This window comes from Mucor mucedo, assembly GCF_025094135.1.
Source record: "Mucor mucedo strain NRRL 3635 chromosome Unknown EV154scaffold_17, whole genome shotgun sequence".
Classification (NCBI taxonomy): domain Eukaryota; kingdom Fungi; phylum Mucoromycota; class Mucoromycetes; order Mucorales; family Mucoraceae; genus Mucor; species Mucor mucedo.
This window is the reverse complement of record NW_026252301.1, coordinates 184,535-201,524: the sequence shown is the minus strand read 5'-3', so window position 1 is coordinate 201,524 and position 16,990 is coordinate 184,535. Positions and strand designations below refer to the sequence as shown.

Genomic DNA, 16,990 nt, shown 5'->3' with positions numbered 1-16,990 from the left:
TTTCACTAACTTCCCGAAAGCTTGACGTCAGGTGGGTTGCTCAAAAAAGAAAAATCCAGGTAATTAAAATGTTCATACGTCAAACTTTCAAACATAATTTTAAAAACCTCAGGATCGTCAATATGCAGGATACTGAGGTCACCATATCTTCAATATAAATAGTTTGATTAAATGAGATGACAAACTTTTAGTGTATTTTTCTTTGATTCTCACCTTTTATCCACGTTCCAAGAAGTCTGGCGTTTTGATGGACTTGCTTATTATTCCCAAGTAGATAACATTAGTTGCACGTTTACCTTTTGAGACCAAGTCAACCTTTAAAGAAACATCAGCAGACAGCTTCGGACTTACACATACATGTAACGCTGAACTTGGTACTTAGTTCATCAGTGTTCAGTAGTACGGTGTATTACTAGCAGTAAGCGTATCTTATGGAAAACAAACCCGATCATACTGTAGCTTCAAAAGTAACATAGATGTAGACTTTACCTATTTCTTTTTTTATCTATTTTTTGGCGTAAAAAGACCATATGATTGCAAACAAAAAGCAGTGGCTATACAACACGCAAAAGTATCTATAAAAAAGTAACAATCAATCATGCATCTTTAAAAAATCAAAGACTTTGTGTCTCAAAATTCTCCAAACTTAATACCAAACGCGTATTTACATAAAGCGATTTCGCGATTCTATTTAGCATATGGTAACATAGCCAGTAGTGTTTTTCGAAAGTGCACTGAAGCCAATTATGTAAGAAATTAAGAATTCATATCCAGACACAGAGTCAGTACAAAGACCAGAAAATAACGTAAATAGCTTGCATAAAGTTAAGAGCGACCCAAGCATTAGTTGGTACTAAGTTGCCACACGAGAGTAGATCCATTATTATGTTTTCTCATGGTCTTGGAGTAATTTACTGAGAGCTGCTGTATAAAGACCAAAGACATGTACTACAATATTATATTTTGTGTAACTTTTGTGTTAGGAACTGTTTGAACTTTACTATACTCTCATAAAAAGGGTCATGGGGTGCGTCAAGACATGGATAGAAATGCACAGACCACTATTGACACAAAGCACGCTCAAGATGAAGCAGTCAAAAAGTAAACATTTGCACATGGAAGTAGGAAAAAGCTTTCGATCATATTTTCTTAAAATAGAATTTAAAAATATAAGTGAAAATGCCAAGAAGAACACGGTTCATATGTAATAATACAATTTATATTAATAATCATACTTTGCGTGACAGAAGCAGAAAGATGAGTTTGTCGATACTTTATATTTATAGAAATGAGGCGTTCATTTTTTCTTTTTTGATGTTTCTTTTTGCTTACGATTTGTTTTAATTTTTGATGGGTGCCTTTAAATAAAAGAAGAGCCGCTTTAAAAAAGATACGTCACAAAGTGGGGGGTGGTAAAGCATAAACCGCCCCATCAATGTTATTTTATCTTTTTTTCAAGAACCACATAAATAATGCCAGCACCGCTGAAAAGATCAGGTTTACAAAACGAAGTTGTCAGTTTCTACCGACAGTGTTTTAGAGCTGCCCGAGATAAGCCATTGGTAAAATATTAAAATTGTGTAATTCCCCCCAATCTATCTCCTTTCCAAATAAAAATCTATTTTAACCTGTCAATTTTTTATTATTAACAGGAATCAAGGCCTCGTTTTCATGCATTTATTCGCAGAGAGTTTAAGGAACACAACTTGAAAAAGTCTGATTTTGCGACAATAGAATACATGTTGAGAAAAGGAAGAAAGCAGTTCGATACATACAGTCAGAAGGGTGTCAAGGATGTCCACCTCTAGTCAGTCTATCCACTCTTCCACCATTCACGAAAATAAAATCATCTAAACATCGTCTACGTAAAGCTGTCAATCGAAGAAAAGAGTTGTCACTCGTATATATACACGGTTTTTATTTGTTTCTATAGTGCTGAATAAAAAAAAAAAAAATCTAGTTCTTTACAGGCTCTGTGTTGACAGGTGTTTCTGCAGCAGCAACAGGCTTCTCCGCACCTTGCTTCTTTTTCTGTTCTTCTTCACGGTAGACGATAGAAGTAGCTTCAGTACACACATACAATTCCTTTAATACTTGAACACATTCTTCGGGATTCTCAGCATTAGCACCTAAACAACGATCATAGTTGTTGATTTGAAGAGAGCAACGCTCCTTGACAAACTTTAAAATACCCACACTACATTATTCCACGTATATTAGTGAATGTTACATAGTGTGTATATTCGTAACTTTACTTGTCTTCGGAACACTTTGTCAAAGCCTTTTTTTGTTGCATACAACTTTTATCCCAACTGTGAGGGTAATTTTCGATACATTTTTGGTACATGTCTAACTGGAGAGCACATTTTTGGCGAACTTGGTCAAGTGTATCTTCCATTTTTTTTTTTTTTTTTTTTTATCTGTGTAAAGATAGGGTGGTAAACAGATTTTAGGGATCCCCCCTTCACCCTTTTAAAAAGCAAACAAAAGTCACAGTGGCGGTGACTTAAAATAATGACCTTTTTACTGCTAAAGGGAAAGAGAAAGATTGGCAAGGGCCGGGTGGGTTGGGGTGGACATGGGGTTGACCTCCCTAAATTAAATGCAAATAGTAACCAGGGAGAGTAACAAAAAAAACGAGAGAGAGATAAAGTGAGAGTCTCTCTTAATCTGGTTGGTTTGCAATAGAAGACTGACAGGTTCATAAGATAAATGAAATTTATTTAGATGAGGTTGTACAAGACTTATAATTAGATTTTCTGAAAAAAAAAAGTTGAAGGAACAACGAAATTAAAACAAGTCTGGAATAAAACAGAATCTATAGAAAAATGTGCCAAGATTACTTTTTTAATTATAGCTTAAATGATAATTTTATTTGTAAAATGAATAATATAATTTGTGTGTAATGTGTAATGACGATTTTTTTTTTTATATCTTTTATATCCAAGATTATGTAGTTTTATCCTTATTCATGTTTGATTCTAAATGTATATATATATAAAAAAAAGGATAAAAATAAAAGTAGGGGGGAAATTTCAATAGATTAAAAAAAAAAAAAAAAGTTTTAATCATGGAATAAATATCCTGTTTTTTTAATGGATAGCAATATAAGCAAGCAAGGCACAAGCTACAGTGAAGATGGATTTGTTTGTAAGCTGAATAGATCCGGAAGTGGCAGTAGGAGAAGCAGCAGCTACATTAGAAGGAGCACCAGCAACGGACATGGTAGGGGCACCAGAAGCAGAGGCAGCGGCAGAAGCAGCGGCAGAAGAAGCAGCGGCAGAAGAAGAAACGGCAGAAGAAGAGGCGGGAGCAGCGTTAGGGATAGCTGCAACATTTACAGTAGATCCAGAAACACTACCATAGCAATAGTTGTTGGCATTATCAACACAGAGAATATTTTGGGTGTTGCAAAGACAAGAAGCGGTTCTTGTGCCGAAAGAAGAGGATGCACATGAATCAGGCATCGTAGGGCAGCTAGTCGAGTTTAATGTTTTACTTCCCCAACAAAATTGTCCACCGGCGTTTTGACAAGTCGTCAAGATATCGCTACAACGACATGTTACGGGTGTTGCAATATTCGAACAAGCGGCAGGTGTAGCACATGTATCTGAGGGTAAAGTAGCATAGGGAAGTCCATGATCTCTTTTCACAAGGGAAAATCCACCCTTTTCTAAGCTACTGCTGCTGGCTGCTGAAGCAATATAAAACAGGGCTGAAAGTGAGGTGAAGACTAAACTGAGTTTCATTTTATTTGTCTGTTTAAAAAAAGAAGAGAGTGAAAGAAATAAAAAGAAACAAGGCAATGAACCTTTTTGATTTTAAAATAACATTTAAACCCCGTATAATTGAAAGCTCTAATTATGGTAATGGGTCTCGCTTTTACAGTAAAAAGTTCTAATGGGGGGTGCAAGCGGTCATTTGGGGGGTGAATTGATCACAGTAACAGTCGTACAGCATCAACCAAAAATATAAACTGAATTTGGATTTTGTATTCTTTATTTTCCTTTTTTCTCTTTTTCTATACCACATATTTCTATTTCTCACATCGACTTGGAGAAATGACACATCTCAGGTATAACAACTATTTTGATTGACCCTTTCACAAATGATTAATTCTTCTATTCCCTTTCATTTTTCATACAGTGATTTTTCCTATCTAGGTAACCTAAGAAACAGCCTCTATTCCAATGTAAAATAATAACATTGCAAATATCTTTAGAGCGATGTACTGTATGGCTTTACATGACTGTCTATTTCGTCTATTCAGTCTACAAGGGCGATAGATTCAAATGCTTAAGGCCCAGTTCCATTATTTCGGGCGAATTAAAGTCCATCATTACAATACTGCTAATACTAGCGATGGTCATGCAAGCGATGTGGGGTAAACTAAATGTCACTCACAAACTTCATATCTTTTTTTTTTTGTTACTAAGACATACCTCTTTACGCTAGATGTCATGTCCACATACGTCAAGTACGAAGAAGGCTTTACAGTCTACGAAGGAAAGATCATTGGAAAACCCTTTGCAATGTGGTCTTCCACTAACCAAAGCAATATGGTGGTAAATATTTGATTGGGTACCTTTGTACCACTTTTTGTTGGGGTCACACCAAATCTTTAACCTTTTCCTTAATATACCAGGTCATGGACTATGTCGAATGTGTTACTTTTTCATTACAAGTCGGTGTCTTCTTTTTAATGCAATCGTTCTGGAATTATCTCTCCAATTCGGTTGCTCGAAAGAGTTTTATGAGTTCATTTGAATTCAAATTTTATATCTTCTGGTAAGAAACCAAAAAAAAAAAAAAATTGTGTGGTACATGTTACAGTCAGACAGTGAACGGGATTTTCTTTTTTATAATTTAATAGGGCCCTTGGTAGTATGGCTATGTTTCCTGTCCTTCAATGGGTGTACAGAAATGATCTAAGCAAACGAGAGGTGATTCCTCAACTTGCATACGGTATTGAAGGTAAATACTGGTTACGCCTAATAAAACACATGTGATAAATTAAAAAACTTTCTAGCCTTGTGTACATCATTACTGGGCATTAGGTCACACTTTAGATTCAAGAGGATTATTGCTCTATCCCAACGAAACAATGGTGCTAGTAACAAGACCATCGTCACAAGACTGGCCTATTTCAAGGACATGAACGCTCTTGTCTCTCTCGTCTTGTTCTTTTACGCCGCATCATTCATCATTCTTTGTGCTGATGGTTTAACCACAACCAAAATAATTAATCAAAACAAGTTTGCTACAGACACAATTATTGCTAATGCCAATATTTGTGTTATCCTACTTTGGTTACTCTTGGTACATACAATGAACTTTATTTTTATTTTTTGAGTTCTTCTAAAAAAAAACCTTATTTAGATTTCCATTTTCCATCCCCGACCTCAATATACCCGTAGTGCTAGCGAAACAACAAGCACAAATAACGAATCGACCAACACCAATAATTATGCCTTCTCTAATAACACACCCGCAACACGAGTCTTGCCCACAGATAGATCACACAACTACGTCATTAATGAAAGTGTACGAGGCTTAAGCGAAACCACCAATAAATTCGGTGGTGGCATATCAACCACCAAGAACGCCAACGGTGGATTTATGCGACCCATGTCTCCTATTACAGTTGATTATCCTCAATCATTGACTCATGACACCGTGCCCTTAACATCACCTGCCGGTAGACCCTTTTCGCCGATTGAGTCTCCCCAATTACGTAACATGGCTGTTGAAGATCCTTACAGCAGCCAACCTGTCATGTTCTCCATGATGGAAGGTAAAAAATCCAGTTCCTCACAACGTTACAACGAACCGAGCAGTCCCGGTAGTATGGGTCGCCATGATATCCCAATGCGAGGCATGAATAGTAGTATTGATAGTCGAAACAATACCATGTCTCCTCCGCAACGACGATTTATGGAGGAGGACGAATATATGGACACCTACACAGAACATACACAGACGACTGCACCTTCAAGGATTCGACGACCTTCGTGGGAGCGTAGAGATGAGCCTACACAACCAATCACTGTTTCTCAACCTGGTGGTGATCAAATCGTTCGTGATTGGTTATGGCAATCCCCTGATAGAAGAAATACTTAATATATATATACATATAAAATATAATAAATAATAAATAATGATATGAAAATTGCATTTTTTGTTATTGATGTTGTTGTTGTTGTGTCACCTACTTTGTCACACATTGATTCGAACGCAAAGAAAACATTCTTTGAAGGCATGACAAATGGATATGCAAAAAAAAAAAGATGGGAAGGTCAGTTAGGCTATAAAAGTTTCCTTTTTGGAAAAAGAAAGCGGCGGTGTTTACATTACGAACGGTCGTGATTCAGCGCGCATGCAGAGATTTATACTTAACTGAACAGAGTAACAATTTCAAGAAGCAATTCTCGGGGTAATGCTGTCATTCTACATTTAATAAATCTGGGTCCCTTTTTGTTTTTGTTAGGGATCTGCTGATTTCAACTAATGAGCCCTATGATATTAATTACTTGAATAGTACTACTTTTGTGCTCCCGAAATAAAATAAAAAAAGTAATATACGGTAAAGGTAAGACGTGTCAAAAAAATACATTGTACCAGTAATGATCGGAGTGATATGTTTCCTTTCTATCATGCATTTCCAGGTTTATCATAGTTACAAAAAAAAAAAAATTCATCTAAATATACAAATATACATACAGAGTCCGAGAACTGGGAAACGGCCAAAAAGATAGAAGAGAGCGCGAATTCGAATTCCCGCCGATCGATTTCATCTTGAATTGGCAATTCAAATTAGAGATGATCCCAAACCCACACTATTTTCTCATGAACACATAACACACACACAAACAGGTGATTCAATCTTGGTGTTTCCCCAGCTATCTTTTTTTTTTATTTATCTATTAAACTGAAGTTACAAACTCACTAAATCTTAAATCAGATTCGTCACTTAGATACTCCATCCATCGTTTCAAGAAACCTCCATCAAAACGTGGGGTAGGTTTGGATCCTCCTTTTGTCCCTAATAAAGTCTCCGAGTCACAAATTACACATAAATGTCGTTTGGCTCTTGTCATTGCCACTATAATTATAGATGAGTATTATGAAAATATTTTAAAAAAAAATATAAACACTTCTAACCGTTGAGTCTTCGCTTCTCTGCAAGAAATCCAACCTCACCAGAGTCATTGGATCGCACAAGCGATAACAAGATAGCTTCCTTCTCACGTCCCTGAAACCCATCGACGGTACCCACTTCAATATTGGGCCAGTGTTCACGAATATCCCTTTTTAATTTCGACACTTGTGCTGCATACGGAGTGATAACCCCAATTTGATCCTGTTCTAAGCCATCCTCCAATAAAGCTTTGATGTGATACACGGTTAATTCTACCTCAAGTTCATTTGCCTTACTTTGCTCTTCTTGTGCATCATCCATCATTTCGTGTGCCAGACCTGTGTCACTGGTATCCATCATAACCAGTGGAACATCAGTATTCTCTGAACTGGTGACACCGGGAAGATCAGCTAATACATGTTCTGCTACACTTTTATCGGCTACCAGTTTATTATCGTACAGCTCCTTGGAGCTAAACTCCATAATCTTTTGATGCATACGGTATTGAACCATCAACATGCGCTTCACTCGGTCGCCATACATGCTCAACAATCGATCGAATAAAGTGGTGGAAAGGTCAGAGTCGGTAGACATGCCGCCCTTCTTTTTAGGCTTGCTGCTCGGTTTAATAGGCGTTTTAATCGTGGGTGGTAACTGTAAATGATCTCCTGCCTAAATTTATAGCCTTTAGCATATGCATCCCTTCTGATTTTTTCCCAGCAAAAATAAGTATCTTTACCAAAATAGCTTTTTTTGCTTTAAGCAAAGCGATCCAGCATTCAGCTTCCAATGCCTGTGTGGCTTCATCAATAATAACCACATCAAATTCACGGTTCCACATATTTCTGCTTCCTGAACTAAACAGATAAACAAGCCAAAATTAAAAAAAAATTATTCCGTTTGCTATTCATATGAGTAAACTTACCCGTTTAAAGTAGAGATGGTAACTTGAGCACTTGTCAACACTTCATCCACTACCTTTCTTTCTCTCACTCTATAATCTTTTCGAAGATCTTTGACTAGACCATACATGGATCTTCTTTCAGACCGATTCTTAGATTTTCGAATCTTTAACAGAGTTTCATCCATTTCCTTTCGCACATCAGATACAATTTGGCCCGAGTCACAGGTACGTGTAATGACATCCAGTGTATGATCCACAACCGAAGGTAAGACACGAGCAGGGTGACCAATACGGACAATATTGAGTCGGTGTTGAGCAAGTCTCTCAACTAAATTATCTATTTCAAAAATACAATGTTAGTGTACTATTGGACAAGAGGTGAAGGGTTGTGATCTTACCAACAGAGATATTGGATGGACCGCATACAAGAACTCGTTTGTTTTGATTCACGGATAATTGTCTGATGATCTCTACTAATGTATACGTTTTACCAGTCTATCATAAAATATCGGATTAGACAAAAAAGAAAATTTTAAGACGATGAGTGCTTACACCTGGTGGACCATGGATCAATGAAATTTCGGGTGAGCCTAGAGCAAAACGCACTGCTTCCTTTTGTGAATCATTCAATGTCTCATCAAAAAACTGTATATCGTCCATCAATTGAGGTGTAGATAAGTCGGATTGACCCAACAAGACATTTGTCAAATTAGACCCACCTTCTTGACTCTTTTTTTGAAGTCTTTCTAATCCTTTAAGCATTCTATTCGTTTCTTATCAGTAAACAAGTACTCTTTTTAAAAAAAGCAAAAGTATGTTTTACCTCTCATATGTAACACTGTTGGCAAGTTTCACTCTAAAAAGAAAAAGAGGTTGAGGTTATTGTGGGGCGATAAGCATGGTTGCCTCGCTTACATTTGACAGCGTTCCTGAATCTCTGTGGGTAACTCCTCCTCCATCTCTTGTAATGCAACCGTGATTCTTGCATCGCTGACTCGAAGTACAACACCGGACCAACGAGCTGCTTGTTTTGATGGTTTATCTTTCTTGTATTCGTCCAAGCCCACAATGTCACCCGTCGTAATTTTGTGAGCGGGAAAAATAGGTGGTAAAATATTTGGATTAGCCAATTCGAGATCGATCAAGCTAAAAGCATTGCGAAAGGGAAATGAGAGGGCTTATTTACTTTTTGAAACCCATTTGGGCTGTTATACCTTTTTCCACCTAATCCAGTTCTCATGCCTACCAAAACAAACGTGAATATACTTTGGAGAGGAGGGTGGGGAGAAGGGGGGGGGGCTTACCTGTCACTTTCAAACCAACCAGAGCTACACCACGACGTTGAAGTTGAATGGGAGCATAAGCAGATAGTAATTTTAAGGTATCTTCTACATCAATCTTTCTCTCTGTCTCGACCAATTCTATTTGATGAGCAATAAACTTCTCCATTGTGTAAAAAGCAAAAATGAAGGGCCCTTTTTTTTCGTGTATGTGTCACGCATTAAAATAATGGGGAAAACTCCGGTTTTAAGTTTTCTTAGCATCATGAATAGTCTGGATAAATGTATCAGCTTGGAACCAGTCTGGAAAAGGTCGAAGCTATGCCTGCTACGATGGAATTTAAAATAGAATATATAATAAATTTAGCAAAGTAGACTTATCAAGCTGCAAAAGTAAACTACGATAATGGCTGTATGCTGATTCGTCTCTTTTATTTCCAAGATTTTTTGGGGACTTCATGGAGCTGCCAGCTTAGCTTAGTAAAGATTCGTGCCGCAGCTTAAACTAAAAAATACATTTATTCGCCACCTCGTTCTATTTCTATTTTCTATTTTTGGTTAATGCCGATATTTAAAGTTGTCTTTTACATTTTATTAAAACCATTGCCCCTTATATCCCTTATATCAAAAATAAGTATTGTGTCAATAAAACCATATAATTACAGATAATATTCGCCGCAACTCAAATAACAATGATCTGGAATGTTCCTTTATGAGTTGGTTCAATACATGATACAAACTTTACACACTCATGTAGACATACCATCGTCGTAAATTAGACAGACTTGCGAAAAATATGACCTAATAATTCATACTTGACAACGCCTTTAATATTTTTATTTTTATAATTCCACCCTTTAAACTCTTTCCAAAATGACGGCGACACCCTAAATAATAAATGATTAATATAATGCACGATCTCCCGGCTAATATACAAAAAAAAATTACCTGTCCACCACCGATACATGCGGAACCAACAGCATATCTTTCACTACCACGCTTAAGAGCATGAGACAAATGAGTCAAGATACGAGCACCAGAGGCACCGAGGGGATGACCGACGGCAATGGCACCACCATTCACATTGGTAATTTCTCTTTCTAAACCAAGTTCCTTTTCACAGGCCAAATATTGAGCGGCGAAAGCCTCGTTTACCTCAACCAATCCCATTTGCTTTAATTCCAAATTGGCACGCTTTAAGGCACCTGTAATGGAGGGAACGGGACCAAGACCCATCAAGGTGGGTTCGACAGCAGATGCTTGCCAGCTAACGATACGAGCAAGAGGGGTTAAACCGTACTTGTTAACAGCATCTTCACTAGCGACAATAAGAGTAGCAGCACCATCATTGATACCAGATGCATTGGCAGCAGAGACAACACCATCCTTCTTGAAGACAGGCTTCAATTTGGTCAAGTTATCGATTTGTAATCCTGCGCGAGGATGTTCATCCTCAGAAACAAGCTCAGGTCCTTTACGTCCCTTGATTTCAACGGGAGCAATCTCGTCCTTGAAAATACCAGCCTTTGCAGCTATATATATATATAAATGTGTAAATAAGAAAAGATGTCTAGGAGCTTACGTTGGTTAAACTTACAGTTTTCGTATCTGTTTTGAGATAAAACAGCATATTCGTCACATTCTTGCTTGGAGATATTGTACTTTTCAGCCAAGTTTTCAGCTGTGATACCCATAGGAGTAGGAGTAGGATATTGATCGGTCAAGGCAGACCAAAGACTATCTTGAAGCTTGGGATCTTGACCCAACTTGAGTCCCCAACGAGAAGTACCTGATAAAGTAAAAGGAGCCATGGACATACTTTCGGTACCACCGGCCAAAACAATCTCACTTTCACCCAAGAGGATTTCTTGTGCTGCGTTCACAACACTTTGAAGACCAGAACCGCAAAGACGGTTAACGGTCAAAGCAGGTACAGTGACGGGTAAACCAGCTCTGTGACCGACGTGACGTGAAACATAGGCACCAGCAATGTCAGTTTGGAGAACATTACCATAGATGACGGAATCAATAGGTAAGTCCTTGGGAAGTTCGGCAAGAGCTGCTTTGGAAGCTAAACCACCCAACTCGGCAGCTGGTTTTTTATAAAAGTTATTTTAGTATGTGCGTGCCTGTGTGTTTTCTTTTTTTGGGCTTACCGGTAAAGTTCTTGAACTTTCCACCAAAAGCACCGAAAGGAGTTCTACATGACACAAGCTTTAATTTCAATTGTCTAAAAGATATGGGTTGAATATTACCTCTTTGCTGATACAATGAATACTTGACGTAAGGCCATTTTTGAAGAGTATATGTAAAGAAAAGGAATTGAAAGAAATAAAAGAGGGTGGGTTTTGTAATAAATGGGCGGTTATTTAAAAAATAAGGGCAACTGTGTGAATTTTTCATGTGAATCCTTGTCATGCTAAAACTAACTTGTCGACTACGTACACTTGTCACTGTTTGTGGGGTAGTAAACACGGATAAAAGAATTACGCATTAGCATTTTTTTTTTTTTTTTTTACTAGAGCAAGGTGGCCGGCAGTTAAACACGGATACACCATTGCTATTTTTTAATATATGGTGGCAGCCATATTATTCTTATAGAAATCGAGATAAAATTATAAGTCAAATTAACAAACTGACAAGTCTTTATTTTTACAAAAAAAAAAAAAAAAAAAAATGGGCCATTTATACACATATTTAGGATTGGTTAGAAGTAGAAATGACAATTATTGAAACGGGTGTATTGTCGCTTGAGGTTCCGGTAATTTTTTGAAGACGAGCAGTTATATCATTGAATTGTATTTTCTAGAGTAAATTTAAGAATAATATAATATAATTTATTAAATAATATATAAAATAAAGATAGATATTGGGAATCCATGACCGGCTTTACAATCTTGTGAAGGAGTCCTTTCGTGACAATAGATGCGAAGATCTTTATAACGTCCATCAGCTCCATAGACACGTGAAGTTGACAAGTGAGACATTCATGAACACCGGACGTAAGACGAAGCAAATTACAACAAGCTAATCTGGTTCCAATTTTAATAGTACGCGGTGACCCTACTTGTCCCATGACGATCCCACGCTTGAGGTATGAAATGGAACCATGGTGGTTTGTTCTTCTTGTTGGACACAGTGGTATAGTACCATCAACGCCGCCACCAACGCCAACAGTTTCAGCACTACCAGCATCACTACCAACGCCAACAGCGCCACCACCACCACCACTACCACCACAAGAAAATGAAGGCAGTGATTTAAGCAGAAAAAGCAGCTCTTTGTCATCTGTTATCTTACTTGGTTCGGTTGCCCCTTCCCACAGGGCTATATTGGACTTTTTGAAGGAAATAATGCCCTTGGATCCCATCCAAGACATTACGACAGAAACCTTCCTTACCGAAGAAGCAATATCTACTCTTGTCGTGACCTATCTCCCAGATGGCGCAGTCAAGAAAAGTCAACTTGCTGAGTGGATGGCAAAAGATGGTGCGTGGGGTGTGACGAAGAAGAGGGGCACATCGGATGGAAAAATACAAGGCCGTCAGTACAATCTGGTGAAGGAGTCATTTCGTGACTACAGATGGGAAGACTTGACGAACGTCCACCGATTCCGTAGGCATGTTAAGTTCACAAAGGATACCATGATGACAATTGGCTACGTCAGGCGAAGCAAAACCATGGACCGTCTCGGTTCAAAATTAAAATCTTTGCAACTATAGTCCGTGAAACTCATCAAGAAATTGCTTTGTGAGAAAGTCTTTGGGTCCATAAACACTTCGTCAAGTTCCGACATCATTTCAAGGGACCACAATGATGACAAGAAATGGCTTGACGAAGTAAAATACTGCGTAGGAAACACACAAGACATGATAGACGAACTAAACACCTGTTCAAAGAAGATTCGTCTGGTCACGATTGACTTTGCGGGCTTTTGCACAAACACCGATTTTTTGCGTAATTTTGTCTCAATGCCAACGAGATTGTCGTAAATCTTGACCCACTTGTTTACAGGAGGTAACATCCCCAGGTACCGTCTCAAGCTGTCCATTCGTCAAGATACTGCATCTTAATTTCGACATCGAAAAGGTAGGCGGCCGCAGGAGTGTATTCAGTTCTTTAGTATAAATACACTTATCAGTGATGTTTCCTATAGGTTTTATCAGCATGATTTATTTTACCAAACCCATTATTTCCCTACCTGGTGTAGCGCCACGGATTGCGTTATTTTTTTTATTTTTTTCTTACAGTGATCTTGTTGTGCACGATTTACAGCAATTGAACACTGATACGGTATCAACCTCTTTGAATAACTGTCGATGATTGATCATATCAACTTTATGACCTAAATCTACGACTAATTCCACAACAATCTTGTTAGCCTTGAAAAAACGACGCAAAAAATCAGGATTAGTACAAAGGCCAGCAAAGTCGATTGTGACCAAACGAATCTTCCTTGAACAGATGTTCAATTCGTCGATCATGTCTTGGGTGTTTCCTATGCAGTTTGTAACTTCGTCAAGCCATTTCTTGTCATCATTGTAGTCCCTTGAAATGATGTCAGAACTTGACGAAGTGTTTAGAGACCCAAAGACTTTCTCACAAAGCAATTTCTTCATGAGTTTCACGGACTGTAGTTGCAAAGATTTTAATTTTGAACCGAGACAGTCCGTGGTGTTGCTTCGCCTGATGTAGCCGATTGTCATAATGGTATCCTTTGTGACCTTTACATGCCTACGGAATTGGTGAACGTTTGAAAAGTCTTCCCATCTGTAGTCACGAAAGGACTCCTTCACCAGATTGTACTGACGGCCTTGTATTCTTCCATCCGATGTGCCCCTCTTCTTCGTCACACCCCACGCACCATCTTTCGCCATCCACTCAGCAAGTTGACTTTTCTTGACTGCGCCATCTGGGAGATAGGTCACGACAAGAGTAGATATTGCTTCTTCGGTAAGGAAGGTTTCTGTCGTAATGTCTTGGATGGGATCCAAGGGCATTATTTCCTTCAAAAAGTCTAATATAGCCCTGTGGGAAGGGGCAACCGAACCAAGTAAGATAACAGATGACAAAGAGCTGCTTTTTCTGCTTAAATCACTGCCTTCATTTTCTTGTGGTGGTAGTGGTGGTGGTGGTGGTGGCGCTGTTGGCGTTGGTAGTGATGCTGGTAGTGCTGAAACTGTTGGCGTTGGTGGCGGCGTTGATGGTACTATACCACTGTGTCCAACAAGAAGAAAAAACCACCATGGTTCCTTTTCATACCTCAAGCGTGAGATTGTCATGGGACAAGTAGGGTCACCGCGTACAATTAACATTGGAATCAAACGAGTTTGTTGTAATTTTTCAAATTGTATTTAAATCCGTAAAGCCGACAGACGTCTTGCAATGCGCACAACAAGGTAAAGGAAGGAAAAAAAATAAGGATAGGTGTTTTTCCAAACCTTTGACACGTGAAAGTTAGAAACACCATATTTTTTGTGATGTCTATAATAGAAACGTGTTTTTGTTAATCTTACTGAATAAAAATTTGACTTGAATGATATTTGCGACTTACATTAAATCCAGTTTAAATCTGGAAACAAATCTTGAGAAGCCCGTCCCCATCGAATAATGGTACAAGATATAACATTACCCATGATGTTTTGCGATACATTTTTCAAAGAGCCAGGTTGTTTGGGAGTGTAGCTTTAATCGGGTGATATAGTTCACCTAAAGCTAATTATTTGCGAGAACCAGAACGCATCTTTTCATGTAGTAGAAAACCATATTTTTTGTACTTTATTGCCATGATTGTCAGGATTTAGAATTTTCTTTAAAATATAGTCCATTATAAACTAACCTTTTCATAAGACACGGTATTTTTTATTATTATGAAAGACTTTCAAAAAAAAAAGGTAGTAAGAGAAAGGAAGAGAGAGAGAAAAAAGTGTGTGAATGTTTTATTTAGGAATGATAAACAAGATTTGGTTTACGTCAGGTTGAGATCATCGATTAATTTACATGCATATGATGCTTCACACTTGCAAATTATTTATCAATGATTCAACACTATCTACCAGCAATGATAAGTTCATTTTATGAAATCAAACCAATTATCATTACATTTGGACATGAACCAAAGATATAATTCAGACATGAAAATGAATAGGTGTAGACGTAAGTGTGTAGACTTTACTTTTGTTTGTTTTTTGGCGTTGGCGCTCAAACAATTTCACGTGATGATAAACAGAGATAAAAGGGAGTGAGAGTGACAATTTATAAATTTTATTGATGGTATGAGTATGATATGTATAAAAGTGAAGTAAGGTAAGGTACAGGTGATATATATTTAGAGAATGGAAACTGAATCTTCCATATGAAGCCTTGCCCTCACTTTTGCCTTGTATTTTTCGGCAGCCGATAAGTGAACAGTGGTAGAGATGGATAGACGAGCGATTGGGATCAGTTCATCATCACCGTCTTCGCTTGTATCACTTAGGAGGGAGAACGGTTTTACGACATGAAGACCCAGTGGCTCATTGTCATCATCGTCTTCCGAGCTTGTGATGGAAGCAGCAGGCTGCCAGTTAGGAGAACGACGGATGTTTCTCCATGAATGACCAGGTGTGGTAGGTGAAAGGGGTGGAGGAGATAAAGGTGGGTAATCGGTTGTGGGAGAGGTTGGAGGGCTGAGATAATAATAATGATGATGATGAATATGCTGAGCTTCCAAGGAAACGGATTGGCGCTCACGGTGTGTAACCAATTGGGGTGTGGAGAAATTAACACTGCGACGAGCCGGACGAGACAAGCAAGGAGTAGAATGTGAATGTTGTGGTATATGTGGCATATAAGGATCATTGTATCTTGCGACAGATGTCGTGATAATAGGTGACACCTGCTCCTTTTTGTTACTACGTACAAGACTCTTCAAGGTAAAGGGTTTCTTTTGAAGTAATTCGACCATGATGTTTATTTAAAAATGTTTGGATAAAATAAAAAAAAAAGAATTTGCTTCCCTTTTATATAACACGAAAGGGAGATTCATTGCCCGGTATTTCAAGGTGCCTCTTTTTTTTTTTTTTTTTTTTTTTACTACGCCGCCACATTGTCCCTGTTTGACGAGCTTATCACCAAGACGGGTCGGTTATATGTATGTAACCCAACACATCACCTAAAGTGAGGAATTGCTCGTATCAATTATGATTTATGCGCAATCTAAAATGACTAATTTTGATTAGAAACCGAATGATGTTTTTTTTCTCCTTCTGGCATCTGAAAGTTGATAATGCACTTACTCTTTGCGCAAAAAAAGATACTTGTTTGATATGTATGCAAATGTACGGATCAAAAACTGGCTCAGCCACGTGTGAGAACAGTTGACTGAGCTTTTCTTTGTTTTTTTCTTTGTCTCTTAACATGTATGCATTTGTCTGTCTTGGCTCCGGGATTATCATTCTCTTAGACGCGGCTCATTAATCGGTTATTTTTTCTATATGTACCAAAAAGATCTTATGTAATCTACAAAGATTTGAGATCCAGGTTTACTTCGGCAAAAGTTCTTCCGACGCGTTTTTTATATTCATAACATGAACTGAAAGGAAATTATCATTGTTCGAGTCTGCTATTTATTAAAACGTGTATCTAAAGAAATTTGGGTTAAATTACACGAGGTTTGGGTTTTTATCA

At 37.9% G+C, this 16,990-nt stretch overlaps 9 protein-coding genes across 9 annotated transcripts; 2 read left to right on the top strand and 7 right to left on the bottom strand.

Moving 5' to 3' along the window:
• Positions 1 to 1,956: 1,956 nt before the first annotated feature.
• Positions 1,957 to 2,347, bottom strand: EV154DRAFT_415241 (uncharacterized protein; the record flags this gene model as incomplete). Its single annotated transcript, XM_051595649.1, has 2 exons — positions 1,957 to 2,197; positions 2,256 to 2,347. The coding sequence occupies 2 exons, from the start codon at positions 2,345 to 2,347 to the stop codon at positions 1,957 to 1,959; spliced, it is 333 nt and encodes a 110-aa protein (XP_051460833.1).
• Positions 2,348 to 2,851: 504 nt separating this feature from the next.
• EV154DRAFT_498677 (uncharacterized protein) lies at positions 2,852 to 3,793 on the bottom strand. The gene has a single exon (XM_051600387.1). The coding sequence runs from the start codon at positions 3,747 to 3,749 to the stop codon at positions 3,093 to 3,095; it is 657 nt and encodes a 218-aa protein (XP_051460832.1). The 5' UTR covers positions 3,750 to 3,793; the 3' UTR covers positions 2,852 to 3,092.
• A 201-nt stretch (positions 3,794 to 3,994) lies between these two features.
• Positions 3,995 to 6,174, top strand: EV154DRAFT_498675 (uncharacterized protein). Its single transcript, XM_051600386.1, has 8 exons — positions 3,995 to 4,075; positions 4,147 to 4,163; positions 4,223 to 4,384; positions 4,456 to 4,565; positions 4,646 to 4,788; positions 4,874 to 4,974; positions 5,030 to 5,319; positions 5,380 to 6,174. Exons 1-8 carry the CDS (start codon positions 4,062 to 4,064, stop codon positions 6,118 to 6,120), a joined length of 1,578 nt encoding a protein of 525 aa, XP_051460831.1. The 5' UTR covers positions 3,995 to 4,061; the 3' UTR covers positions 6,121 to 6,174.
• Positions 6,175 to 6,847: 673 nt separating this feature from the next.
• On the bottom strand, positions 6,848 to 9,514 carry EV154DRAFT_498673 (P-loop containing nucleoside triphosphate hydrolase protein). The gene is made up of 10 exons (XM_051600385.1): positions 9,347 to 9,514; positions 9,257 to 9,284; positions 8,958 to 9,188; positions 8,866 to 8,898; positions 8,595 to 8,805; positions 8,441 to 8,537; positions 8,064 to 8,379; positions 7,878 to 7,995; positions 7,162 to 7,810; positions 6,848 to 7,102 (listed from the first exon to the last, which is right to left on the bottom strand). The coding sequence occupies exons 1-10, from the start codon at positions 9,489 to 9,491 to the stop codon at positions 6,924 to 6,926; spliced, it is 2,007 nt and encodes a 668-aa protein (XP_051460830.1). The 5' UTR covers positions 9,492 to 9,514; the 3' UTR covers positions 6,848 to 6,923.
• Positions 9,515 to 9,899: 385 nt separating this feature from the next.
• On the bottom strand, positions 9,900 to 11,646 carry EV154DRAFT_498670 (Thiolase, N-terminal domain-containing protein). The gene is made up of 5 exons (XM_051600384.1): positions 11,578 to 11,646; positions 11,479 to 11,522; positions 10,920 to 11,414; positions 10,271 to 10,854; positions 9,900 to 10,209 (listed from the first exon to the last, which is right to left on the bottom strand). Exons 1-5 carry the CDS (start codon positions 11,613 to 11,615, stop codon positions 10,180 to 10,182), a joined length of 1,191 nt encoding a protein of 396 aa, XP_051460829.1. The 5' UTR covers positions 11,616 to 11,646; the 3' UTR covers positions 9,900 to 10,179.
• Positions 11,647 to 12,137: 491 nt separating this feature from the next.
• Positions 12,138 to 13,472, top strand: EV154DRAFT_498668 (uncharacterized protein). The gene has a single exon (XM_051600383.1). The coding sequence runs from the start codon at positions 12,397 to 12,399 to the stop codon at positions 13,042 to 13,044; it is 648 nt and encodes a 215-aa protein (XP_051460828.1). The 5' UTR covers positions 12,138 to 12,396; the 3' UTR covers positions 13,045 to 13,472.
• Positions 13,473 to 13,523: 51 nt separating this feature from the next.
• EV154DRAFT_498667 (uncharacterized protein) lies at positions 13,524 to 14,664 on the bottom strand (the record flags this gene model as incomplete). The annotated part of the gene is made up of 1 exon (XM_051600382.1): positions 13,524 to 14,664. A coding segment is annotated over exon 1 (648 nt), but the record flags the coding sequence as incomplete, so codon positions are not given.
• EV154DRAFT_385875 (uncharacterized protein) lies at positions 13,597 to 13,947 on the bottom strand (the record flags this gene model as incomplete). Its single annotated transcript, XM_051595041.1, has 1 exon — positions 13,597 to 13,947. A coding segment is annotated over one exon (351 nt), but the record flags the coding sequence as incomplete, so codon positions are not given.
• Positions 14,665 to 15,219: 555 nt separating the features above from the next.
• Positions 15,220 to 16,280, bottom strand: EV154DRAFT_498664 (uncharacterized protein). Its single transcript, XM_051600381.1, has one exon. The coding sequence runs from the start codon at positions 16,266 to 16,268 to the stop codon at positions 15,651 to 15,653; it is 618 nt and encodes a 205-aa protein (XP_051460825.1). The 5' UTR covers positions 16,269 to 16,280; the 3' UTR covers positions 15,220 to 15,650.
• Between the last annotated feature and the right edge of the window lie 710 nt (positions 16,281 to 16,990).